Raw genomic sequence first — 27856 nt, 5'->3', positions numbered from 1 at the left:
TATCCTCACAAGAACCCTGAGAGACAGTTGCTATCATCATCCTCTCCATATTACACATGAGGAAACTGAGTAAGATAGAGGTTAAGTGATTTGTCCAGGGTCCCCCACCTAGAGATGTGTCGGAGCCTAGATCTGAACTCAGGTCTTCCTGACTTCCAGGTCCAGTGCTCTATATTCCCTACACCACCAAGCTGTCTCCAACATGAGGAATCAAGGTAAACATGGGAAGACTTATACGAACTAACTCAGAGTGAAAGCAAGTTAAATCAGGAGAACAATATGCCCAAAGACTACAACAAAGTAAATGAAAACACACTTTCCTCCTCCCAGAAGAGACTTGACCCCTGTTCGGCTTACCTGTTATTTGTTACAAGGGAAGCTTCAAGGTGTGTGCTAGGAGAAGAGGTAAAGAGTAGAAGGACGGGGTCGATCCAGACATGATGGTGACTCAAAAACAAAAGATGTCAACAGAGTAAAACAACACTAAATAAGGGAGCCAGTGGCAGACTGCGTGGGTCTCTCATTCACACACTAGGCTAGTTGTGGAGAGAGAGGTTCATCATAAGAAGTCTGGTCTCAAAGTGACAATGGTTCTGGTCCCTGGAGCTCATCATTAACGTCTCCTGAAGGATAGAAGGACTGTGAGCAGCACATAGAGAGGGCTATAAAATCAAGGATCTTTTCAAGAACTATGAGTATTAAAGCAACAAATGACTGATTCAAACTCAGGTATCTAGCAACCCCACCTATGGAGAACACAATGAAGAACCAGAAAGTACATAAGACAGAACTCCACCAAGCAACGGAAATAACTGTCACAAAGGCCAGGCACCAGGCCCACCAGGGCCTCTTGGCCCTTAATGTGCACACATGTCTAACAAACTTGGTTATCAGATTTATAAAACCCAGAGAAGATTAATAATGTCCAATCAGAAAAGGGAAGAAAGCAACAGGAGGTATACAAATTTCAAAACACATCAGCATGAATGATTATTCACTGAGAGAAGCAAACAGCCCTACACAATTAACGGGCCCACAAGAATATCACAACAGAAAATGAGTGGATTCTCAGTCATCCCCTCCCACATCCTCTTCCCTTCCCAAATTTTAAACCTCTCCATCTACTAATTCCTTCCCTACTGCCTTCAAACATGCCCAATTTTCCTCAATTAAAAAAAAAACTCATTAGACCCCACCATCCCCTCAAACTAATCACCTATACTTCTCTCTTTCTCTGACATACTCCCTGAAAAAGCTTTCTGCCTCCACTTCTTCGCGTCGCTCACTCCTAAATCCTTTGCCATCTGACTTCTTCAAAGTTACCAATGACTTCTTAACTGCCCAATCTAATGGCCTTTTCTCAGGTCCCAATCCTTCTTGACCTATCTGCTGCATTTGAAACTGCCAATGACGGTCTCCTTCCGAATACTATCTCCTCTCTTGGTTTTTTGGACACTATTCCCAGCCAAAAACAGAAGGAAGCAGGTCTGTGTGCTTTTCAGCAATGTTGGCATCAAGGTCAGCTACTGTACTGACGGTAAATTATTTAACGTGAAAAGGACACAAGCCAAAACTAAAGTGGAGGAAGAACTGGTACATGACTTTTTGTTCATAGCCTCTGAGGCTGAGATACAACAAAGTATGGATCGATTCTCTGCTATTTGTGCTAGTTTTGGCCTAACAATACCAAGAAAACAGAAGTTCTCCACCACCAACCACCACACTATCCATACATGGAATCGTCAGTTACAGCAAATGGAGAAATTTTGAACACTGTGGATAAGCTCACTTACTTTGGCAGTACACTGTCCAGGGATGTACACATAGACGATGTGGCTGACACACTCACGGCCAGAGCTAGCTGAGTGTTTGGGAGGCTCCAAAGGAAAAAGTGTGGAGGAGAAGAGGTATTAGAACGCCTACCAAACTAAAGGTCCATAGAGCCACTGTGCTGACTTCATTGTTGTATGCCTGTGAAATCTGGACAGTCTACCAGCGCCATGCCAGGAAACTGAATCATTTCTGTATGAATTCTTAGAAAGATTCTGAAGATCATAAAGTACCAGACATGGAGGTCCTTTCTCAAACTGAACTGCCAAGCATTCAAACTCTACTGCAGAGAGTACAACTCCAACGGGCTGGCCAAGTTGTCTGAATGCCAAATGTGTGTTTGCCTAAAAGACTATTTTATGGAGAACTCGCACGAGGCAAGCGCTCACATGATGGTCGCAAGAACCCAAAGAAGGACACCCTCAGGGTCTTTCTGGAGAACTGTGAAATTGACGGTGAGATATGGGAGACAACCATCAACTACCACCATCCTTCCAGTCTCCTAGCATCATAATATTGGTGTTATCCTTGACTTTCCACTTTCCCTCACCATATATATCCAACCAGTTTGCTAAATCTTGCCTTTTCTACCTTGAAAACATCTCTTGCATTTCAATACCTTCTCTCCACTCACATGACAACCACCTTACCTCAGGCCCTCTTCACCTCTTAATTAAATTACTGCAACAGCCACCTGATTAGTCTCCTTAATTGGTCCCTCACTACTCCCTCCATCCTACCCACTGATACCAAAGTAATATTCTTGAAGTGCAGATCTTATCATATCACTCCCCTAATCAACCCACTCTACTGGCCTTCTCTTGCCTCTAATATTTTTGTGTGTGTGTGTGTGTATACATACATACATACATGTATATATATATATATATACACACACACACATACACATACATATTAATATATTAAATATTTAAATAAATATATATTTTAATATAAAATATATATACATATATATATAAAACCTCCATGTAGCTTTTAAAGCCCTTCACAATCTATAAAACAACAAGAAATGTATAATTTATGCCACCTACTGTGCATGTATACTAGCATTTTTACATGGACACTTAGTATCTTTTTTGTCTGGATATAAATTTAGTTCCCTGAACTTACATTTCTCCCACCCAAAATGAAAATCTTTTTTTTTTTCCATACAATCACATAGATACCCTCTTTAAACCCTTCCTTCTTGACCCTTTCTCATTCTGCTGTTCTTGCAGCCTTAGGAAAACCTTGCTTCAGTAAATCTCGAAAATTTTAAAGGACTGATATTAGATTGTGAGCTGCCTGACAGCAAGGACTTGCCTTTCTTTGTATCTACAGCACCTGGCACACAGTAGGCATTCACTAAATGCCTACTGATTGACTAAGGTCATGTAGCCCACACCCTACCTGAAGCATTTATCCCTCTATATCTTTGACTTCTTGTCACTAGGTCCAATTCAAACTCCAAATCCCATTAATTCTTCTTCCACAATGTCTGTCCCATTCACCTTTACTTTTCCATTGCCACCATTCCAGTCCAGATATTTAATAGTGTTAAATCCCTGCCTAGGAGCACCAAGACATTAAGTGACTTAGCAATGATCACAGAACTTGTATGTGCCAGAGATATGGATTGAACCAAGGTCTCCTTGACTCCAGGTCAGCTCTTTTACCCACTAAAGTCACACCACCTCTCATTCTGGACACTATATTCACGCTACCACCAAAGATTACATGAGCACTTTTGAGGGTCACAAAATACTGTAAATCTGCATATAGCTATTTTTACCATGTCTCTCCCCCATCCTTTAATTATGTAGTAAATTTTTAAATCCAAATACTCTGTATTTTATTAAATGTCATTTATATAAAAACATTTTAATACTAACCTCCCCCACCAAGAACTTTTTGGATGCCAATATTGTCATTCAATATGTTATCACTCCAAGAATTACACATCCCTAAATTTGACAATCACATCAATAAATTAATCTAGATAACTGATTTTTTAAAAAGTGTTCAACAAAACAGAAACGAGGAAAAGACAGAGCCTTGTAATGCCCCACCACATAGTCCCCTCTAGTTTTACATCAATTCATTAATGACATTCTCTTTGGAGTCGAGCAGATAGTAAGTTTGGAATCTAGCTTACTGAATCCTTTCTATTCCTAAAATCCAATATTATATCTCTCGCATTTTGCTATCCGACCAAGTTAGCTATCCTTTTGAAAGTAAAAATTAGGTTAATCTGCCATGACTTGTTCTTAATGCACCAATGCCAGGTTTCAGCAATCTTGGTGGTTCTCCTAAGTGATCATAAACTATCCTTCTATATTGTTGTGTGTTAATGAGAAAGTGAAGAAGAGAGGGGAAAGGGAAGGGAGGATGGAGAGGGGAAAGAGGTTGACGGACTAAGCCTGTGATTTCTTCAGTGTTAAGAAACTCCTAGTGAGGAACTCTAGCAAAGCAGAGGGACACCTTCCCAGCAATTTAATGGACTTGGAAAGTTCCATGGGGTACTAAGAATTGCCAAGGGTTGGCTGTTTAAACTTTTGAACCATAAAAAGAAATACTTCCCAATTTTTCAAACAGAAAATTCCAAACAGGGTCTGAATCCAACCATGGACTTTTTTAAAAAACTAAGTCAAAGGAACAGAAATAAATCAAATGAGTTTGAAAAGTTCCCAAAGTGATTTTCTTTAAAAGTTAAATAAGTATTAAATCTTTCTGCAGGGTAAGCATTCTGAGACAATTCATAAATAATACTATCTTGCTCTTCTAAAATTTTGCCAGGAACTAATGTCAAGTTCACAATCTCCTATTTTGAAGAATTTACTTTAAAAAAAATTTTCCTCTCTTAATTCCATTTGGAAGCCAAAAACAAACCTAAATATGTAAGAACATTTCTAGGGATAGAATAGGAATTATTCCTGAAATAAATGCAAAATGTTAGCCTACGCTGTTATCACTTAAGACTTTTCTTAGATTTGAGAGACCTTGGCTTACTGAAGGCTTTTAAAATCCTGATGCAGGTCCCTTGCAGATTAAGAACCAGAGCTGTGTCACATCAACACAAAATAGGTAAAATGCTCACAAACAGATATGAAACTCCAGCTTCTGAAAAGTTATGTATACTCTAAATGAAAAGGCTTCTCTGAAACATTGTGATCAATGTTCATTTCATTTCTGATCCTGTGCCTCATAGGATTGAGACGTGGAAAGGATCTTAAAGATCTAGCCCAACTTGGATGAAGAAACTAGAACAAAAGAATTAACTGACTTGCCTAAAATCACAGTGGTAGACCAAAGTCTGAATCCAAGTTATCTGACCCCAAATTCAATGCTCTTCCCATGACACCATGTCCCACCCAGAAAAGTCTTGCAGGGTTACACGGGAAATATATGGTAAATGACTTCTATGTTAAAAATAAAATTAAATCATCTATAGTAAAACTTGCATTGGGGGAGAAACAATGTGGCCTACTCGAAATAGCAAAGCTTTGGCCTTACAGCCTTAAAAGTCAATCAGAGGTTCAAATCTCCATTTGTCACTTACTGGTAGTGTGTATTTAAGAGGTGACAATTTCTCCAGGCTCATTTCCTCACCTATAAATTGAATAGGTTGGATTATGTGAGCTCTGAGTCCTGGTTAACCAAATACCCTAATTAATAGAAAATTAGAACACATATATCATGCTCTGATCACCAATTTTCAAAGAATTCAAATCAGGTAAAACAACACAGAAACTATACAGAATTTCAATGCTGCCTAAGAAGCAATGTATTTTAGTGGCAAAATTCTGAATTTGGAGTCAGGAGACCTAGCTCTATTACTAAATTGCTGTACGACCTTGCAAACAAGTTGCTTAACTTCTCTGGGCCTCACTTTCCACATCTGTAAATTGAAGGCATTGGACTAGATAATCTCGAAAAAACCTTCTTATGCTAGGAAGCAATACTCTTATCAAGATCGATATAGAGATAGATGTATATATATGTAGATATATCATGTATATGAATATTCTATATATGGATTATATATTCAGTATAACTGTATAGATAGATATAATGTATATATCAAGTAAAAGGAAAACCGTTACATTTTATAATGAAATTAGATACAAAAACTACTAGACTCAATCTTTAAAGCCATTAACATAATCAAGCCTCCATTTATTTCTATCTTCTTCTACTCCTCTAAATTAATTCCGCCTTTTCTCACTCTACCATTCAAGCTAAATTAAAAAACTCTTATTCAATTTTTGAGTTTTCAGTTGTTTAAATATGTACTATCTTAATAGTACAGTATTATTTTATTTTTTTCCTACTAAAAATGTTTAAATGGGCTGAGATTATTTTCATGGGCTAGCCTAGGAACTTTGTCGCCATTTATATGTGGTTTCCATGGGAAAATACGCTCCTGATTTCCAAAAAAGCTGCTCACAAACGAGCTTTTGGAACACAACCCATTTCTAAGTTAAAGACTTCCTGTATCATCTGGTAGTCACGCTTTTTTTTGGCAAAGTATGAACTGTAGGTTTATGTAGTTGTGAACCAAGCAAGCACACTGTTCACCTCTCTAGCAGTGTGATTAACTGTAGAACTACAGAACTATAGAATACACCAAACAATTTATCTTTTTCTGGACTGTGGAATCCATCCCAAGGCATGACATAAACACCCCCTTAAGAGGATTAGATTCTAACAGACATAAAAGAGCTCCAAACACATGAACAACTTCAACGTTGCACATATCCTTTAAAGGTTAAATCATACACCAAAACACATTGTCTTTAAATGTTGCATGTGAACAAAATGCCCCCAGAAAAAGGAAGATGCTTACTTCACTTCCTGATAAACTGCCTATGTCAGTGTTTTAACAAATGCTTCCTAAATGTTGCCCTATACAAAACCTTTGTTTCATGGGTCAATTTCCATGTTTCAGTCCTGGATTCTCTTTCCATCAGTCCTGATTATTCTGAATACTATTATAAAGTTGTCCAACTTATAACATCACCCTACAGTATAGAATGCAAAAATGGAATCAGAAGGAGGCTACGTATCTAATATATGAAACAGAAATGCAGTTCCAAAATTATAATCTGATAGGAATTTTTTTTTAATTAAAAAGTCAATCTAATTCAACAAAACCGATGTTTTTAAAACAGTGACCTCATAGATCCACAGTGATCTCATAAACTACTAGCCTGTTATCAAAGCGGAAAAGGAAAACGAAAATAGACACTGATGAGTTTAAATTGTTGAGCTTTTCAAAAGGTTTAAAAGCACTCTAATGTAACGGGGCTGGAAGTTCTCCAGGAACTGGAGATGTTTATAGATTTCCTTTACGGCAGAACAATTTATCAAACAATACGCACTGCAAAAACAAATATTCGTATTGTCAGCAAGGAAACCTTCAGCTTTCCCAGGTTTCTGATCACTCAGGGCTACAAAAGTTAGAAAGCAAAGTGAAATAATAAGGGAGTAAAAGAAGCATTTTTAATAGGCTGCATAATGAATACACAATTACTAACTTTACTAACGTCACCAATAATCAGCTCTCCATTTTGCACAACTGTTACTGATACTCTGGACCAAAGAGATCTACCATATAGATAGCTACATGTAACAGAATCATTAGTGATTGAAATGTCCCCCTTCATAACTCTCTGCAGCTAGAGAGAAAGTCTAAGACTTGGAAATCGGAAGACTTGAGCTCAAATTCTGCCTCATGACACTGGGCGAGTTGCTTAACCTCCCTAAGGTTCGATTTCTTCATCTGTTAAGATGGGAACAAGGGCGCCTACCTCACTGAGGTGTTGTGAGAATCAAATATAAAGCACTTTGTAAATACTGAGGTACTGTGTAGTTATTATGGTTGTTACTGAGGCATGTTTCCTCCATCAAGTTCCTCTTGGAGCAGCAGGGGCCCTGAATCCTCAAAGGCTCTATCAGTGAAATGCAAACTTTTCCAGGTCCTACCCAAATTGGAAAAGTAGTGAGTACAGCACAATGAGGGACTGCATACCTGTTATCCAAGGACCAGTCTAGCTAAGTCTGAAAGAGGCTTATTACCAGGCTAGCACATTTGGGGGCCATAACAATTCTTGAAGACCTTCTCCTCCGTCACGGAGGGACAGCAGCGTAATACATCAAAGAAATCACAGATGCTCAAATCGCTGAAGAACATGAGTATCTACAAGCAGAATTCCATAATTCCACTTGTGGCTAAAGTGTGTATGGGGACAGAGGGACAGAAAGCAAGGCAACGCCTACTGTGAATAATGGTCCCGGATGCCGACATTCTATCAGCTTGGTCTCCCATCAAGCTCATTATGAAAAAGAATCATCGTATTCTTCATCCTTATATACCTAACTCTTAGCACAGTGCCTGGTAATGTAGTGGGTGCTTAATAAATACTTACTGATTGATGGACCATCTGGTACTAAGTAGGAAGGAGGGGAAACATGTTAAAACGCCCTAATCCTTAGGCAGCCTGGGTCATGGCAGCAACAGTAAGCACACTCCTTCCAGAACTTTCCCTGTTTTACCCTACATATTCCTGACCTACCATCCTCAGGCAAGGCCACTCACCAGAAGCAAATGATGTAGGTACTTTGGGATTCTATTGGTGCTTGTGTGAAAAGAGATAGGGATTAAGGGAGAATGGTGTGTGTGTGTGTGTGTGTGTGTGTGTGTGTGTGTGTGTGTGTGTGTGTGAATGAGAGAGAGATTAAGAGAGAGACAGAGAATATACTGGTGTTTAAAACATTTGAAAAGAGACAGGGATTAAGGTGGAATGGAAGGGGTGTGAGGAAGGAAGGAAGTTAGGAAGGAAGGAGAAGAGAAAGAGAGAGGAAGGGAAGGAGAAGGAGGAAGGGAGAGGAAAGAAGAAAGAAAAAGAGAGTGAAAGATTCTGTGGGTGTTTACAACATTTGAAAAGAGGTAGGGATTAAGAGTAAGCGGGGTGGGGGTGGGGTGCTGAAGGTATGTGAGGGACGAGGAGGGGGGAAGAAAGGGAGAGGGAGAGGGAGAGAGGGAGAGGTAGAGAGAGAGAGACCACACTCATTTACTCTAAATCCTCTGGTCCTGCCTTCTAGCCCCATCAGTCCCCTGTAGCCATCGTCAATGGGAGCAACCCTTGAGGAATAAGGGTCTGACATCCCTGATGCCACCAATGGGGCAGGTAAGTGAATCTGGTTGGAGCAGCAAGGAGTCCTGAGGGAGAGAAAAGGGCAGCATGTGCCAGGCAGGTTAAACCACCACCACCATCACCTCCTCTACCATCTCCCTGGGACCCAAATGGAGACAGCCCAAGACTCTGTGCTTAATGCCTCAGAAGTATCACTTCCTCCCACCCCAAGATGACCAGTCTTTCTTCCAGTCTGCCCCTAAAGCCATCAAGTGAAATAGCCCTTATGGAGAATGGACCTTCCATCTCTGCTACCACCATTACTAACTGCTGACCAACTATCAGCAACAGTCAGGTAAGGCCAACAGCCCCATAAATAGCACAGCAAGCTAGATCATCAACTCTGTTTCTAGCCCAGCCCCTATAACACCGGGAGGGCAATCCTTGCAGAGATGACTCCAGATGGCCCATAATGCCTTAACAACCAAAACTACAGAAGATTTAGAAAAGAAAGTTTTCAACCCAAAGCCCTTGGGCATTGTTAAATGGTTCAACATCAGCAACAGATACAATTTAATCAATGTAAATGAAAGTAAAAAAGATGCATTCCTTGCACCCTAAGAGCCATGGGGCCTTTCTTTCCATCTGACTTACATTACAGCTAAAACCTCCACGTGTTGTCTCTCCCATTAGAATGTGAACTCCTTGACGGCACAGGCCTTTCTACTATATGGTATCCCTAGTGCTAGCACAGTGCTTTGCACATAGTAAACATTTAATGAATGCTTTTTTTTTCATTCATTCATCCACCTGCCTTTTTCTAAATTAGGCTCACCTCATCCTAACTCCATTAATCTAGGCACTTATCTGATAACTGGTCATTTTCTCTAGTCACTAACCAGTTAGTGTCCCTCAACAGCCAACGATGACTGACTAGAACAGGCAGGTGTGATACAGACCAACTCATGATTTAACTAACAAAACTGCTTATCCCGGGATTAACTATCTGATTCTGTAGCTTCCTTTTTTCCCACAAGGTCTATAAAAGGGAGGTAGCACAGGCTCCCTAACTCCTTCCAACAAATGTTACAAGAATACGATGAATATAACAAAAATGATTCTATGTAGGCCAGCATACTTTTATAAGTACACACAGAATACACTTTTAGATACAAAAGCCCATGCACATATAGATGTGTCTATCTACAATCTTATTAATAAATTTTCTTTTAAAAAAAAAGATCTAAAGCATAACATATTTGATTAACAGTAGTGTCTCTCTCTCATTTGTAATGACTGTCTAGATTACTAAAAGGAAAAACCAGATAGCAGTGTTTCCCAAAAACAATTTTGGTAAATATTTAAGCAGGCAGGGACCTAAGAGGCCATTAAGTCCAACATCCTCAATTTACAGATGAGCAAACTAAGGGAAGGAAATGTTAAGTGACTTATCCAGGGTCACCTAGGTAATACATATCTGAGGCAGAATTTGAATTCAGGTTACTTTTAGCCACTACATCACTCAGCTCCCTCTTTGTGTATCCATCACACATCAAGAGGTTAGTAATTATTTTTTATTCTACGTTGCTATGTCTGACAACTTAAAGACTAGTAGTAAACTAAAGTTTTATTCATTTGATTTTCCAAAAACCAGAAATTCCAAAATTAAACCCACAACAATTTTTCTATTATGTTGGCATATTCTGAGTAGGCATCATTGTTAGCAAGCTGCAACACAGCATCAATGGTCACCTGACTGAAAGGAGTGACATAAAAGATACCATCAATGAAACCTGAATGACCCGCAAAGGAAGCGGGCTTCTCAGGTCAAAGGAATGAAGTCTAAAAGACAGACACGTTCTGCACTGGGACTTCTTGGCCAAAAAAATTGCCACCCTACAGTTACCCTGGTGGTCAGCATTTAGCTACATGAAAACACAGCTGGGTGTCCCAGAAGTCATCTGGATTAGCCCTTTAAGATTTCTGGGACACCTTGAATCTTTGAAAACATACTAAAAGTCATTCCACTTTGGTCCAACCTGCCACCCTGTACTACGAAAAAAAGATAAAAAGGTATGAAGGGTTTTAAAATCTATGTATGCCTCCTTAGAACAAGAGTTTTTCGTGTTTTTTGCACAACAGATGCCTCCCTCTGACAGTCTGGTTAAGCCTATGTACTCTTTCCTAAAGTCTTTAAATGAATTAAAATACATGATTACCAAAAAAATCATACTGAAATACAATTCTCAAAATATTTTTTAAAAGGTCACAGACCCCAGATTAGGAACCCCTGACCTAAAGAGAATAATGAAGTAAAATATAAGCAAATAATTCAACTCAATCTATTTAGATACATAATAATTATAGAAAAAGTTACCTGACAATTTTTGAAAGAAGTCTCATTAACTTAGTGTAGTAAAAGCAATAAATAAATGTTTTAAATATTTTTAATACATAAAACCAGGTTGGAAGTCATAGGAAAAAACATAAGATTCTGACTCTGGGAATGTTTTTTGGACCTTAACTTATCTCCTATACCCAAAGTGTCTGGTCAAAAAGTTTAGTTTCATAAAATTTACTACTACATGGAGAGCAAATTGTTTGTAACTAATGAAAATCACATAAAAAGTCACCCACAGGCTAAGGCTGACAGCATTTTAAAAAAAATTGTAGTCCTGATAAGAGTGAAGCAGAGAAAAATAAGAGAAATACAAGAAGACAATACGTATCTTCATTTTTAAAAAAAATATGAAGAAAGGTAAGAGACACTGAGTAAGTAGCATGGGGGCTGTGAGGCAACATACAATGACCAAGAGGGGAAAAAACCATCTGCTTTGGATCCAACAGGTAAACAAGTATGAATTATTTCACACAAACCAAATCTCAATTTAATAATAAAATATTAGCGTTGCCCAGGGCCTTTAAAACTTTTTCCACTTGAGCCCCCTTCAGCCTTCTTAAACTGTAGGTCATGACCCCTGGGTCCAACACCTTCATTTTAGAGGAGTTAAGTGACTTGCCCAAGATAAAATCAGTAGCACTGCCAGGGTTGGCTTTTCCGATCCCTCTCAGTCTACTAAATGCCCCCATATAGATATCCAATTACTTATTATGCATTTAATTAGTGTATATGACAAGTGAGTGTTATATATATCCAATGGCTGTGTAGCAACAGGTGTCACAAAGCATATTTACTGCTTAAAAAAAAATCTCTGTTGCCAAACGACTTCCACACTTGGAACACCCTCAGAATTAAAAGCGAGGGCAAACAGGGAGGAGCATGGTGAGGGTTAGAAGACTGGGACATACAATAAAAAAGAATTCAGAAGAACTGGAGTAAAGGATTTCATCAGGGAAACATGCGATCAAAAAGGAGATGACAAGAGTGAGAGATAACAGAAAGACACATCCACAGCGCCAACATCCTCTTTACTAGAGGAGAAATTGAGCAAGGCCTCCAATACATTAGGCAGACCCCCCAAAACAAATTTATGGGAAGACCTAGAAAACAGCTGCATAGGATTGGCAGGCATAGACTCACCCAAATGGAGGACATCACATCATTTGAATATTTGAGGTAAACACAAGCCCTACCACCCCTCCGGCATCCATGGACATAGAGAATCTTAGATTTAGAAGAGACAATATCTAGTTTAACCTTTCCCCATAAAACAACGCCTGTCTATAGCTTCTTTCTAGGGCCTGTTCAGCCTCTCTAATCAAACACTTCCAGTGATGGGGACCTCATTACTCCACTAACACCCAATACATAAGTACGGCTTATGCCATTGGAGGGCACTTGTAATTATGTTTCGCTGAAATCTTCTTCCCTTTAACTCCCAATCACAAATTCTAGTTCACCTCTGAGGGCTACATCTCATCTCTTTCATTTTTGACAACCCAATTAATTTATGTATTTAAAGCAATACTCATCAAAACACCAAGGAGCTTCTTCATAAAACTAGACAAAATTGCACACAATTAAATTCAGAGAAGGAATTACACCAAAAAACAAAGATGATGGAGATTGTTTTTTTAAGCAGTAAATACTCTTTGTGACACCTGTTGCTACAAAGCCATTAGATATGTAACACTCACTTGTCATATACACTAATTAAATGCATAATAAGTAATCGGATATCTATATGGGGGCAGTTAGTAGACAAAGAGGGATCAGAAGGTGAGTCTCCTACATCATAACTTTAACACCTATTACACATAGCAGTTACTATCTAGCAAGTCACTAAACCTCTCTGGGCCTTATTTTCCTCATCAGTAAAAAAAGAATCAGACTTTGACCTCTGGGGTCCCTTCCAACTCTAAGTATTCAAAGACTAACACCACGTTCCCATATGTACCCCTCCCCACCAAAATCTCCTCTCTTCCTTGTATGATATAATAAATATCCTGCTAGGCTTGGAGTGAGGAAGCCCCCACTTCTATAACTTACTAGCGGTAAGACCAAGGACAAGTCACAACTACTGTGTTTCAATTTCTTCATCTGTAGGATGGGGAAGGTGGTACCTGTAAAACTTACCTCACAGGCCTGATACAAATAATGTATGTTAAGAGCTTTGCAAACCTCAAAGCAATTATAGTGTGTAATTGTCATTATTATTATTATCGTTGTCACTGTAACGATTATTGTGGTTTCTAGTTTCTTTACCATCTTGGCTACCTTTTCCTGGAAACTCTTGAGTTAGTCTATGTTCCTCCCAAATGTCAGGCTCAGGGTGGGACGGGACATTCTAGACATTGTATGACCACGGAAAAGTACAGTGAGATTACCACCCTCTTAGAGTAACGAGTCATCTTTCAAAATGATTTGTCTGTTATTTTTGTACAACTGGAACTAACTTTTAAAGCAGGCATCTAGAACTGCCAGTTACTTCCTTCATGACCTCTAAAGAGTCATTTCCCTATCTCTGGGCCTTATTTTCCTCACCTGCCAAATAAATATGAGTCTGGAACTAGATCTCCGAGACCCCTTCCACTTCTATAATCCCATGATTCTTTAGCTCTAAGTTACTGACATTTCTATCACTTTCTTTTTTTCAAGAGATTTCATTGAAGAAACAAGTAATTCTACTCTGAAAGGAATTCATAAAATAAACAAATCAGTGGGCAGGCCCTGATTTCTGCTTTCTCAGAATTTAAGGTAAAAACGATCTTCAATCAATATCTGTACCTTTTAAAAGAGGCACATCTTAGTTCCAGAAAACAAAAAACCCAAAATTTAAAACATCCTCTTTTTACCTAGTTTTTTCTCATATTTCTGACTTCAGTTTATGTTATGAGACTTAAAGATACATGATGGATTATGTATATACAGTAGGAAGGAGGAGGATTGTCCTCAGGATTTGTTGGTTCATTCTCCTTATGCTGAGCTATATACTGTGGCTTAAATTAGTTACTACAGGCACCAAAAAATTTTGCATCTTCCTACGGGGTTTTAAGTACTGCAAAGCCAACATTTTTAAAAAGTGAGCTAAAAGCATCCTCCCTCATCTCATCCACTTGTTCACTATAGAAATAGACTTGCTAGTCTTCTCCTGCTGGTGGCATTCCAAAGGAACCTGATAACCCACGGGGCGTCTTATCTGATCGGTTCACTTTCAGACAGAAACCGGCTCTTCTGAATCAGAAAATAAACACTGTTAGTTTCTTTGAAATCACTACACTTTTTAATATTTTAACCCCTGCACCACCCCCCAAGTCCTAGTTTTCCAGGCAGAAAACAAAGCCTTTTAGCAGAATCTAAACCCCTTCTCCAAACTGTTCCTTCCAGCCTAATCCCAGTTTAATTAGGTTCATGGGCGGGGGGGGGGGGGGGGGGGGGCATTCATTATGCAGGTGGGGTATGCACCTACAAAGAAAATTCATACCCAGACCCCGAATACCCTTCTCCTCCCTGTCTGAAAAAGGTATTTAGGGGTTTCTTTTTTTTTTTAATCATCAGAACTACTAGTTGCAATGGGGAAGCCAAGGGGGGGCCGACGTGATGCAGCTGTTTGCAGAGAGCACAAGAAGGCTAAGAAGTCGCAGGAAAGGGACCAAAATGTTAAATTAAGAACCCCTGGCAGAGAAGAAATAGACTAGCGAATTGGGGCCGGGGCGTGGGGGCCGAACCCCCTGACCAAGATGAAATAGACGATGGAAAAGAACCCCTCGACAAGCTGAAATAAACTGGGGGGCAGGGGTGAACCTTTTCCCAATCACGGGGCCCTGTCTGGATCCCGAAGGAGAGTTGAGGGGCCTCTGGGCCCTCCCCTCTCCAACAACCTACTTTATCCCGAGTCCGGGGGGTAAAGTGCCCGGCAAAGAAGCCAGCCTCCAGTCACATGATTACCCAGTCCCACATTCGAAACAATCGGGTCTTGGGGCCGGGCCCTAGGATGAGGAAGGGAGGGTGGAAAACAACAAGGGATTAGCCCCATTCCCTCCACCCGGGGATGCTGACTGGGGCACACAGCACTTTCCCCTTTGCAAAGAAATGGGTACTGCAAATGTCGGGTCCCGGACTCAGGGATGCAAAAGGTGTCTCACTCTGCTCACTAAGCCCGGAACTTTTATTCGCTCCTTCTTTTCCCCCCTCCCGCCCGAGGGGCTCCCCGCCGGGGCCGTGCACTCACGTATCGGTTGATGAGAGTCCGGATGAAGCTGCAGTCTATGGTTCCTGCCATGGTACCTGCCGGATAAAGCCCCCCGCGCCGGCGCAGCTCCTCGCTCCCCTAGGCGAGCTTCAGCTCTGGGGGTCGCCTTATCTCTTCCGACTCCTACTTGGCACGGCCATGGACTTGCTTCTACATCGGTCTCCGGGGCTGCGAAGAGGCGAGCGCACGCGCCCAGCCCGGGGCCGCCGCGGCTGCCGCTGCGCCGCCGTCAGGCTCCGCTGGGCTCTGCTCGGCTCCCTCGCCGCCTGGCTGCCTCCTTCGCTCTTGTCTCGGGTCTCCCGCCCGTCGCCCGCCTCAATCACGCCCGCAGCAGCTCAGGCTGCCAGCCCGGGGGCGCATGGGGCACTCGTGGGGCGGCACCTCCCGGCTCATGCCCTCCTCCCCGGCCCTGTCCCAAGCCCTGGGGAGAGCGCAGCCACCTGGCTGCTCCCGGGGCACTGCACGGAGTGGGGAAGCCCTGAAGAAGGAAGGGTTTTGGTGGGGATGGGGGAAGGTGGGTCTGCTGTTGGTGGTTGGCTCGTTCCCTTTCTCTTGCCACCCCCTCACCCTCCCAGGGCTGAAATCGGCTTTTCTCTCGAGAGGGCTGCCGGGAGGGGTCTCCTCCTCCCGCCTCGGGCGGCCCTGGTCGGTGCTCGACTCTCTTCCCTCCCGAGCTCGCAGCGGCTATCGGTTCTGGCTCTTCAGCCCAGCCCGGGCTCTCCGCTTACCTCCCCCTCCAAGAGCTTGGGCTCTTTGATCCTTCCCAGGCAATTCTGGCGGCGAACGTCACGACTCGCGTGTGAGCATGCGCCCCAAAAGCTACACGCCTCCTCCCGCTCCCCCTGCCTCCCCAACACACACACACATACACACAGACACAGACACAGACACACACACACACACACACACGCAAAAGGAGGCGCGCGCGCGCGTTCACGAACGATCAGGTCTCCCCCTTTTCATCCTGGGTTCGTCCTCCTCTTTAGAGGAGGCCCCTTATTTCGCAGTCCTTCCACCGCCACTCCAGAAGCAGAATTCCCAATAGTTTTGCCCAGTGCCTTCCTTCCCTCCCCGCAGCCTCTTCTCTGAATTCACACTGAAATTGGAGAGTTTCTGCATTGGAATGGGGAGGCGCAGTGGACGCGCAGGAGAGAAACGGGAGCTCGGAGAGCCCCAGCGCAGCCCCGGGCCCTGCGAGGCCACCGAGGAGGAAGAGGCGCAGAGCCTTAACTAGGGAAGGCAACAGGCCCAAGTGCGCCTCGGGAGGCTGGCCAGCCCAGGAGATTTAGGCAGCCACTCTCCCCGGCCTCCCCCTGTTGCTTTTACCAGAAGGCTGGGGCATGAGCGGGAAGGAGGGGATTGGAGGAGAGAGAGCTGAGAGAGGTTTTTAGTTTGTTTGGAAGTTCTTATACCCACTGTACTTTGTGAGCATGTTAGTTTACAAACAGAGGTGGTCCAGAGTGTACACACCCTCCCATGGGCGGCCTCGTATAAAGTACCCCGACTGTTTCTGGGTGAAAGCTTAAGGGAGCATCTGGGCTCGCCCACGGGTATAATGATAGATGCAGGCTTCCCGTGGTAACTGTGTCGTTCCTTCGCGTTGTGAACAACAACCACAGAACCGGGGCATTTTTATTCCCTATTCTCCTCCCCTAAGGGAAGTGAGATTGAATCGAGGAAGAAAGAGGAAAAGCTGTCCCCCTAAGGTCAAATAGCCTGTTCCTGAAAACAGCGGTGCCAGAGGATGGAGAAGGAATCAATCCAATCCCCAGGTGCGCAGGCATAGGACGCTGCTGGTGCTGATGCTGTTGCAGGGGATCTATCGTGTCTTTTCGTGTGCTCCCACCCCTCAGCTACCTCACAGCATCGCCCCACTATCCGTGACTTCACAGCGTAGCGTAGCGGACAGCGGGGGAAATGGAACTCGCCAAGGCTGCTGAGATTCGGGAAACAGCAAAGGGGACGCGTTGCCTAGGATCCCAGCCTGGTGGGGCTCGGTTTCTGGGCTGCTTCTGCAATCCTCAGGCTAAGGGGGTTCGAGGGGAGAGGCAAAGCTGCCGCAGCTAACAGGAATTCTAGCAGGGAGACGGGAGACGCTAACAGCCCAGGGCTTTTCTGCTCCCTGTTCCTTCGGGAGAGGGATTGTTTGGTCTGGAAGGGCTATGCAGTGGTAAACACAGTGGATAAGGAAATTTAGCACTTCGGGGTATTTGGAGAAAGATCTTCAAGGCCCAGCGACAGCTCTTTTCACTTCATAGATGGGGAAACAGAGGCAGCTCTGTTAGTAAAGTGACCTGCCCAAACTCATATAGCTAATTAGCAGTAGTCTAAAAAGGAGAAGCCAGATTTCTTGACCCAGTACAAGCCTGTGGCTGATTTGTATCACAGAGACCCAACAGATTACCTGGAATCCGGCACTTAGACCTCATCCTCAGGCATCTGAAAATACTTTCCATTACGCTTTTGGGGCGGGGGCGGAGGCGGGGGCGGGGGGGGGGCGAGGTTGGCCCTGACGGGGGTGGATGGAGGAGGGATTAAGAATAAATCCTTCACTAGACTTCAACCCCTCCCCTCAATATTTAGGCTAATCCCTCCCACCCCATGTCCCCCTACTCAATCAGTATAAGTCAGCCCTCCAACCCAAAAGGCAAGCCGCTAGATGGCGAAGACCCAAGTAGGAGACAAAAAAAAATCCATCCATATGGTTCTGGAAACATATGTCCCGGAATGCAGGGCGTTGTGAGTTTGGTAGGCAGGGAGATTTCCCTGGATTTTACGTTCTTTTTGGCTCCTGGCATGTAGAATTTACAAAGGGGGGGGGGGGGAAGTCTGCTACATGAGGGAGATCATGCTACCTGGACCCTGTTCCCATTTGTGCCTTTAAGTGTGTCTTTGGGTCTAAGTTTCCTCCTCTGTTAAAAAGGAGAAGGTTGTTCTAGATGATCCCTAACATCCCTTATAGCTCTAGAGATACTCTATAAAATAGGATGATGATTTGAAGTTTTCAGTTCTGATTTCAGTGGCTTAATTATCCACCACAATTCAATCTTCTTTTGTTAAAAATTTTTTTATCTTCTAGCTCTTGTTGATGGTCATTTGTGACACATGAGAAAAAGGAGAGAAGAGCATTACATTGCTTTTTGTTTGTTTGCTTTTTAAATGCCTTCAATTTCTGAAATGCTTAACAGCAGGCAGGCAAACAAATAATTCCCCGGTTGAATGCTTATTTTGTGGTTTGCTGTCCTCCATGTTAACAGTATTAAAAAATCTTACTAATTTTGGGAAAGGTAAATCTGAATTAGTGAGAAGTCTATTAGCTGATTTTGTTTTTTAGCAGAAGTGCAGTTTCATTACTTCCAAGAATAGATTACTCAAAACTACCTTTATTGTTTATTAGAAGGTTAGTGTAGGAACTTGCTTTAAGGAATAAATAAGAAAGAATAATAATTAGCATCAATTATGGCTAAATAGGTGCTGCCTTTTGAGTTTGTGAAAAGGATTAATTAGCTAAAGTATTTTAAACATCCTCCCAGCAAACTTGTCTACACTTGTCAAAGACAAACTTGAGTCCCCGTCTAAATTATTGCCAATCCTGGATTAAAATCATTTAATTTTAGAGCTGGAAAAGGCCCTAGGTATTATTTAGTATATCTCCTTCACTTTAAAGCTAAAGCAGCTGTAGCCCAGGAGCTTGCCCAAAGTTACAACTAGTTAGGCAAAGGGAATACTAACCTAATGCAAGTCTTGTGGTTTTTTTCCATGCCTTCTATGAGAACATACTTTCTGTGTAACAGAATAATTCTTTCATCTCTGAATTGTCTGTATAAAAACTGCCGGCATCAGACACATCATCATTGTAACTCATGCTTCTATAGGACCAGTTTTGCAAAGCTATTTATATACATTGCCTTTCCTAAAGCAGAAGCTGACAAAGGGCAAAAATAATTTTTAAAAGTTTATCTCAAAGCCAGATCTCTTGACTAATTCTTACCCGAAATTCTTTCCACTACACTACACTGCCTCTCATATTTTGCCTTATTCTCTAATTATTTATGTGTATATTTCTGCCTCTTTATCTAGATTGTAAATTTCTATGGCTATATAGGCCATGAAATTTACCTCTTTCATATGTATGATTTTTAAAAATCTGGACTTAAGATTTCGTCCTATAGGGAACTATAGGAGTGGAGACTCCACCAATGTACCTTATATACTGTAATGTAGCATTAGAGACTTGTCTATGGTATTGAGAGGATAAGTTATTTGCTCGAAGTCAGAGGCAAAATTTGAAAGCAGTTCTTTCTTATTCCAAGGCTAATCTTATATCCTCTACTCTACATGTGCACCATTGGCAGATACTATATGTTCAGTAAGTATTTCTTGATTATTTTATGTGTATACTTATTTTATTGATTATTTATTGATATATTGATCCAACAACTCTGAGATAATAGAGACACTAGACTTGGAATCAGAAGACCTGGGTTCAAATCCCACTCTATGAGCTACTACAGTGACCTTGAGGAAATTACTTAACTTCTCTGGGCCTCAATTTTTTCATCTGTTAAATGAGAAACATGGATTCCATGAACTCTATATCCTTCCAACTCTAGATCTGTGATATGATGAATTCCATTTTACAAATGGCACAACTGAAACATAAAAAAGGTTTGGTACCTTCCCTAAAGCCAAATAGGTCAAGGGTCAGAAAGGGTTGAGAATCTAATTTCCCTGACTCTTCATCCAGCTGTTTTTTCACTGTGTGTAAACAGAGCCATTATTCATTAAGACTTCACTAATAATGATCTATGGATCTATGATGTCTATGTGGGTTAGGACAAGCTATGTACACCCGGAGGTTTGCTGATTTGAACTTCCAGAACTGCCAACCAATTGGTTTGTATAGAGTGTGCAGTCAGCTATTTGTGGAATGAGAATAAAGAAGCCAAGGCATTATGAAATCTTGGACTTGTAGAAACCTTTCTTGAGTCCTCAAATTTTGAGTATCCGAAACCCTGCCACCAACCAGCCAAATCTCTGTCTGTTTATTTCATATATTGTTCAAAGAAACCTAGGTTACAGCCTTGCCCAAATCAATTGAGGAAAACTCAGGAAGTAAAACAAAAGGAATTTATTAATAGGCCAAGGCAGCACACTCTGGTGAACTGGCCAGATTTAATCTGTGTTCTGCTTTTTATGGTAAGGAGTAAATAATTTCCTTACAATAGAAAGACAGTTTTGATTGGTCCAAGTTTCAAAGGAAGAGATGGGGTTAATGTTGCCTCAGCTCTTGATTGGTCTACATAATCTATGAGGAGATAGGATTAGGGTCACTTTAGCCCCTCCCTCATTACAGTATCATGGGGAAATGGAATTAGTGAACATTCTCACCATCACCTTAAGCAGCTACCATGTACTCAAAGTTATTAACAAGGTTTTAAACTGGAGTCCCCCAGACTGACTCAACACAATGGCTGACTTCCCACAGTATATTCTGTATTTACTTATATGTGAACATATTGTATCCCTGTTTCACCACCACCACCCCCAAGAGAATTTAAGCTTCTTTAGGGATGGAACTGTTTCCTTCTTATATTTGTTTACCCAGTCCTAGCATAGTGCCTGGAACAAAGTGGGTGCTAAGGTAAATGTTTATTGACTAATTGAGTTATAAGTGGGGAAGTTCTTCACCAATTTAAATTGTGACATCTCAATTAGTGCGAATAATAAATACTATAAAATGGTTGAATATATTCAGATTTGCACATTTATATAATTATGTAAAATATGGTAATTGTTCCCAGCATAGTAGAAATATGCAGTGTGAAATCAAATGATGCAACCACTTCTCAGGATTTATTATTCGAACTAATCAGAACCTTTAAAAACATGTTTCATGTCCATATTATACTTTGATTTTGTTTTATGGATCTTCCATCTTATCAATATGGGTACTCTCTCCACAACCCATCCATACCCTATGAATCCCATGTGACTCTTGTCCATGTTTTCCCATAAATCCTCCACTATAGAACTCTCCATTGTGCTTGTCTCTTTACTCAGCGTTCTGTGGATACCAATGGAACACTCAGGCATAGCCATTAAGAATTCTCCATCTCATTCTATAACTGGCTCACTTTCTTTTCAGATCACTCATCCGATGGCATCCTTTATTCCATTTCTCTAGGGCAATTCTTTGTCTTAAACTATTTCAGTATAATATACTCATCAGGTACCTCTCCATTAACCTTTGGGTGGTTTGAAACCTTAATTCTACGGAGACTATGGTATTGAGTGACTCGGAGGCATACTTTGGCATAGGAAAAATATTGCTTTTTAAAAAGACAGACCTTTGTTTCAGGGAGAAGTTTATGGTCTACAAAAGCACTATATGATATCCTAAAGACAATCTAGTCCATATTGTACTGGAGAGGATTTCAGTATGGCAAATATAAACTCATGAGTGAGTTCATGGGTAAGAACAGTTGAAGTAGCTGGAATCATATTTCTGAAGAATAATTTTCTAGGTGATATCAACCATATAGCACCATTTTTAAAATACCAATTGTATGCAGAACAATTTCCTCATGAGGAAATTATAATCCAGTTGATAGCATCAAACACACTCTACATAGATGATGATAATGATGACAATGATGATGATGCTTTACACTAATATAAGGCTTTTGAGTACTAAACAGAACTAAAAAAGGCATTAAACTAAAAATACTAAAAAGAACATGGAATTTGGAATTTGAAAACTTGGACTCAGCTCCTAACATGGACGTTTACTACCTGTGTTAATAAACAAAATCACTAAACCTCTCCAAATTTCATTTTCCTCATCTAAAAAATTGGGACAAAAATACTTGTTTGTCCCATCTCAAAGTCTTTGTGAGGAAAGCAATTTGCAAATAGTAAAGGATTATGTAAATTTGAATTATCTTTATGGAGGGGAAGAAGAAGAAGATGGTGATGAAGAATTACATTTTATAAAGTACTTTAAGCAAAGAAAATCAAAGGCAGCCCACCAAAGATTCATTTCTAATGCAACAGAGCATGTCAATCAAAAACTCTACCTACTTTACTAGTGACTACAATTCATCACATCATTTCTTGTGAAACAAGTCATGACTAATCATTGATTCCTTACTTCCTGCAAGGAATTTGCTTGCGAGGGCAATTAAGTTCCTTTTAAAAAGTTCTCTAAACACAGGCTTCATAGAAGTGAATGGAGCAAATGGAACTTTATTGTATTTCTTAGTCTCAAATATCTGAACACTTTGAACACCATGTGTTTAATTCCAAACCATTGACAGAGTTTGATTCTTCAAACACTACAATGTTGGGTGGAGTTTTGCCACTCAATTAGAAAGAACTCTTTTGCCAAAGTAGAAAGACTATGCACATGTTGTAATATTACATGTAACATCAGCTTTTTTAACGTATTGATTAGTTTTATAAATTGTTGTTTTCTTTCTTTCTCTTTTTATAAAATTCATTATTATAAGGGGAGGGATACAGTGGGAAGTGTAAATGATGTTAATTGATAATGTATTTTTAAAAATGCATTAGTAGAAAGGAGAAAAGAAAGCAACCTAAAACAACTTGTCTCATGAATCCGTCATGTGGGCCAGTCTTTTTGTATGTACTATTTTTGCTTCTGCAGAAAATGCTAATGATTTCTTTGACTAGAGGTTTTATGCTTGCTTTTTCTTTGTCCATCTCATCTTTTTCCATCTTTAAAAAATTTTCTTCCCTCAGGTATTCAATCTCAGGTTGGGTATGAGTCACAGGAATGAGTCAGGAACTGCAAATGTTTTGCTAAAACAATGCAATATTCATGCGAATAAGGCCACGGGAAATTGTTTTCTTCTGTTTCGTGTTGTGGGGTTGTCTGTCCCAAAATGAGCCTGGTCAGAATTTATTCTGGCTCTAAGCTTTTCCATTTCTTTAAAACTTTTTGTTTAGTGAGGAAACATGAGCAACAAATCAGCTCAAAATCTTTTCTTTCCTTTCTCTCTTCTTTCTACCTTCTTTTCATACTCCTCTCTCCTGGTCCAATCAGAGCACCATTTTTGCTACTGTAATCACATAGCTTTCAATTTCAGTTGCTCATTAGAAAAAAAAAACCTGAAGTTCTCTCATCATTAGAATTAAAGACAAACCAACAAAAATATGAGCCCCCTGCTCATTTTGAGTTGAAAATATTTTTTTTCAATGCACTACTATTCCTACTCTTCATACAAAATAAAAATGATAGGGGATCTAAAATCCTAGTCTGATGATGGCACATAATTCATTCATATTCTCTTTTGAATTTTGTGGCGACAAAGACACATTAACATTATACGTATAAAGGGAGAGGGCAGTTGTTGTGTTTGTCCTTCATTCTCCAAGAGGACCATGACATCAGGGAAGTGATGACATGACTTGCAGTTGACTTTGATTTGAATGAGGGAGGGCTGTGCAAGGTCACCAGCCTCACTTTCTCCTCCAGAGCCATCTGGGTCCAGTGGCCTGGTATTCATCAGGACGACTGGAGATGGCCCAGGACGCAGGGGGAGATCCTGGCCCTTTCAGGCTAAGTTCTTTTCAGGTTCTGACTTTGAGTGTAGTCCTCTTTAAAAAAGTAAATCAAGGGATGGCCCCTTTAATCAAAACTAAAAAAAAACATCAAACTGGGAGGGGAAGACCCTCAGGGTTGCTGGCCAGAAGAGAAACAGTTACTATTTAGTTTTTATATTCACTCTGTGCTAGGAGAGCAGGGTTTAAGGCTCAGTTTTTGAGAAAGAAATCTGACAAGTAAACCCAAAGCTAAGGAGGCAGCCTTCAGTCAGTGATTTGGGTGTAGGTGTAGGAATGAAAGTCAAGTCACCAGCCGCACTCCACCCCTGACGTGGGTCTACATAAAGTTCAGGGTCACCTATATGGCCTTGAAAGTATTTAATCACTTGAATGTCAAGTGGACCTGGAGGAGTTCCCACTGAGGGGGGAACAAAGTATTCAAAAAAGATAAATTTCATCTGAGGGACTCTGCTGCACTGACTGGGGCATAGGCTATGGAACTTATTTTTAAAAAAGAAGAATTACAAGAATCCCCAATGAGGAAGGAGCTGGGTAACAGCTGCAATTAAGTGGAGAAGCAGCAAATAACAGAAGTTCACTAGAGAAGCAGCAGGTGATGGTTCAGCAAAGGAAAAACCCAACAGATGACATAACAGCTCTATAGGAAACATAGCAAGCAGGCAGATGTTCCAGCTAGGATGCGACCTTAAAGGCTATAAATGTTCCTTCTCCCACTGGTAGCAGTGTTTATGGGGATGTATACAAGCGGGAGAGAATTTTCTAGTTGTTTTAATCTCACTATTCCATGTAATTAAATAAATTAATATGTCTTTTGGTTGTTTTTGGATGGGAGATCATGAGCTATTTTTTTTGGGGGGGGGGGGAGGTTTACAAAGGCATCCCTTTATTTTTTTTCCATAATAGTCATGTTGTGAGAGAATACACAGACAAAAGAAAAAGAAATTTTTTTTAAAGTATGTTTCATTCAGCATTCAGATTTCATCAGTTCTTTCTCTGGAAGTAGATAATATTTTTCATCATAGGTCCTTCAGAATTGTCTTGTATCTTTGTATTGCTGGGAATAGCTAAATTCTTCACAGTTGGTCATTGTACAATTTTGCTTTTACTGTGTACAATGTTCTGGTTCTGCTCACTTCACTTCACTCACTGGTTCATGTAAGTCTTTCCAGGTTTTTTTTGAAATCATCCTGCTTGGCATTTCTTATACCACAATAATATCCCATCATAATCATATAGCATAACTTATTCAGCCATTCCCCAATTGATGGGCATCCCCTCAATTTCCAATACTTTGCTACCACAAAAAGAGCTGCTATAATTTTTTTTACATATATGTTGTTTTCCTTTTAAAAAAAATCTTTAGGATACAGACCTAGTAGTGATATTTCTGGGTCAAAGTGAATGCAGTTTTATAACCCTTTGGGCATAGTTCCAAACTGATGAGCTATGGTTTTGAAGAGTTGCTGACCCAAAGAGTACCTTCAACCTGGGTATAGCTTTCAGGTGACCACATTGAATGAGACTTACATTATATATAAGTTCATTTCTATTGCTTCTCTACTTATGGAGATAAATTATAAATTTCCAGATTATAAAGAAAACGTAGGAAGAATCTTAGTCTCTTGGAATTTTATTTTTTGTAAATATTGAAGTATAAAAATTGTTTCCTTTTCAAAAGAATTTATAGGCTGGAGAATTATCTAACAATTTTCAAACGTTACAACAAATGTGCCAAGCATTGTACTAAGTGCTTTGTGAATTGTATCTCATTTAATCCCAACCTAATGGTCATAGAACTCCAGAAAAATACTGCTTTTACTGAGTACCTATGGCTAGTGACAGACTATGCTGTCTGAGGAGCAACTTAGTCAAGTATGGGAAAACTTATCTATAGAAATTTAGCCAAAAGGAAATGTACTTTTTGACCATGGTAATCAATTAATTCACTTATTCATTTAAGGAGCCTTTATTAGCACCCCGCTTTAGTTCATTGAATCACTTTTCCTTCAATATGATATTCAAGTGCCACCTTCTCCAGGAAGCCTCTCTGATCCCCCAACTGCTAGTGCCCTCCCTTCCAAACTCCCTTGTACTTAACTACTCTGCATTTATTCACTTTATGATTATGGCATATTTACTTATGTATGTCTTTGTCTACCGTGTAAGGGCAAGAAAAGAGGGACTTTTTGCTTTTTTTTCTTTTGGAGTGCTTTTCAGCACTAAGGCAATCAAGTGCCTTTGACTCAGCCTTGCCTTTGTTTGAATCAAGAGTCTTTGATTGAATCAAGAGTCTCTGATGACCTGCTTAAGTCACAAGAAAGCCTAAGTTGCATGACTTTGAGTCACATGGTAATGACGCCTTCTGTGGGCTGACCCTGAAGAAGTGTATATATACTCTGAAGTTAGCATTTTGCTTTGGGGCTCACCCTTTGGAAGAATGTTCGTGTGATTTGGCCAGATGAGACTCTGGGTAGCCGTTAAGGAGCCTCCTGGCTTAAAAAACCCAGATGTTGGTACTTCTCTCTCTGGTAACTATGTATGTATTGCTATGGACAGACAGCTAGAAGCCCTGTCTGCTGATTTGTGTTATTTGCTCTGTTTATACAATTTCTGTTTGTAATTTCTGTTTGTGTTTTCTCCGAAGTTCAGGGTGCTTTTCCCCCTGAACTAAGTGAATGATGTATGTATGTTTATTTAAAGTGATATTGTAAACTCCCTAAAGTTGCTTCCCTTAGAAAAGCAGATCAAAGAGTCTGTGCTAGCAGCCCTCCTGTGTGCTGGTGTTATTGTTCTTATACTTCTACAGCAGCTACAAGCAGTATCGTTGTTACATATCCCCATTACCATGTAACTGGCTTGTAAATACAAATTATTTTATTCATTGCATGATCCCCAGTGGCTAGCACAGTGAACATAGTAGGCACTTAATAATTGCTTGTCAGTTGGAAGGACCTGGGGGAGAACTTAAGAAAATTCCTGGTTTCCAGCTGCCATCTTGGCTCTGCCCCCCCGCCCCAAACATCTTTTTAATATGGCCATAGGATCAGAGTCTCTGTGTTTGATCATCCCTCCACCCCCTTTTTTGGAGTGGACAAATTGCTTAACCAATTGACAAGCAATTATTAAGGGGGAAGCAGGGCTCCAGCCCAGAACAGCCTGGATGGTCACTGGGTAAGGTCTATCCCATGGAACTGGGAGCAGAGTGGAGCACAGCCTAGCATGGGCCTCGCCCAAACCAATCAGACCTGGGAGCCAGGCGGAATAGGCCGTAGCCCCTGAATCCGTGAGCTGTGATAGTTACCAGACTTCTCAACCCACAAACACCAAAGACAACAGAGAAGGTTAGTGGGAAAAACTGCTGGGACAGAGTGAAAGGAGCTCTTGATCGACCACCGCCCCAGGGGCAGCAGAGGTGGCACAGCTCTGGGGCTGCTTCCAGAGCTACAGCTGCAGTTGCCTCTGGCTTCAGGCCCACCTGGTGGGAGGAATTAAGCTGTGGATTAGAGCAGGAGTGCAAAGCCTGCTTTGCCCTGCCTGGATCTGGGCCACAATCCTGGTTGGCAGTTCTTGGGGGAGAAGGAGCATTGGTGTGGCACAGCTTGCTGTGTAGAAGTAGCTCTGAAAATAGCAGCATAGCCCCTCAAGCTT

At 41.0% G+C, this 27856-nt stretch overlaps 1 protein-coding gene across 1 annotated transcript in view; it reads right to left on the bottom strand.

The window, feature by feature from the left end:
* ATP11A (ATPase phospholipid transporting 11A) overlaps positions 1–16364 on the bottom strand; it is a 220396-nt gene extending 204032 nt beyond the window's left edge. The window contains exon 1 of the mRNA XM_036756991.1: positions 15599–16364. Coding sequence (XP_036612886.1) covers positions 15599–15649 — 51 coding nt within the window. The 5' untranslated portion in view covers positions 15650–16364. The remainder of the gene's footprint in view (positions 1–15598) is intronic.
* Between the last annotated feature and the right edge of the window lie 11492 nt (positions 16365–27856).

Source organism: Trichosurus vulpecula, chromosome 4, assembly GCF_011100635.1.
Source record: "Trichosurus vulpecula isolate mTriVul1 chromosome 4, mTriVul1.pri, whole genome shotgun sequence".
Lineage (NCBI taxonomy): Eukaryota > Metazoa > Chordata > Mammalia > Diprotodontia > Phalangeridae > Trichosurus > Trichosurus vulpecula.
Note: the sequence above shows the minus strand (reverse complement) of the source record. Positions and strands in the feature narration are given on the sequence as shown.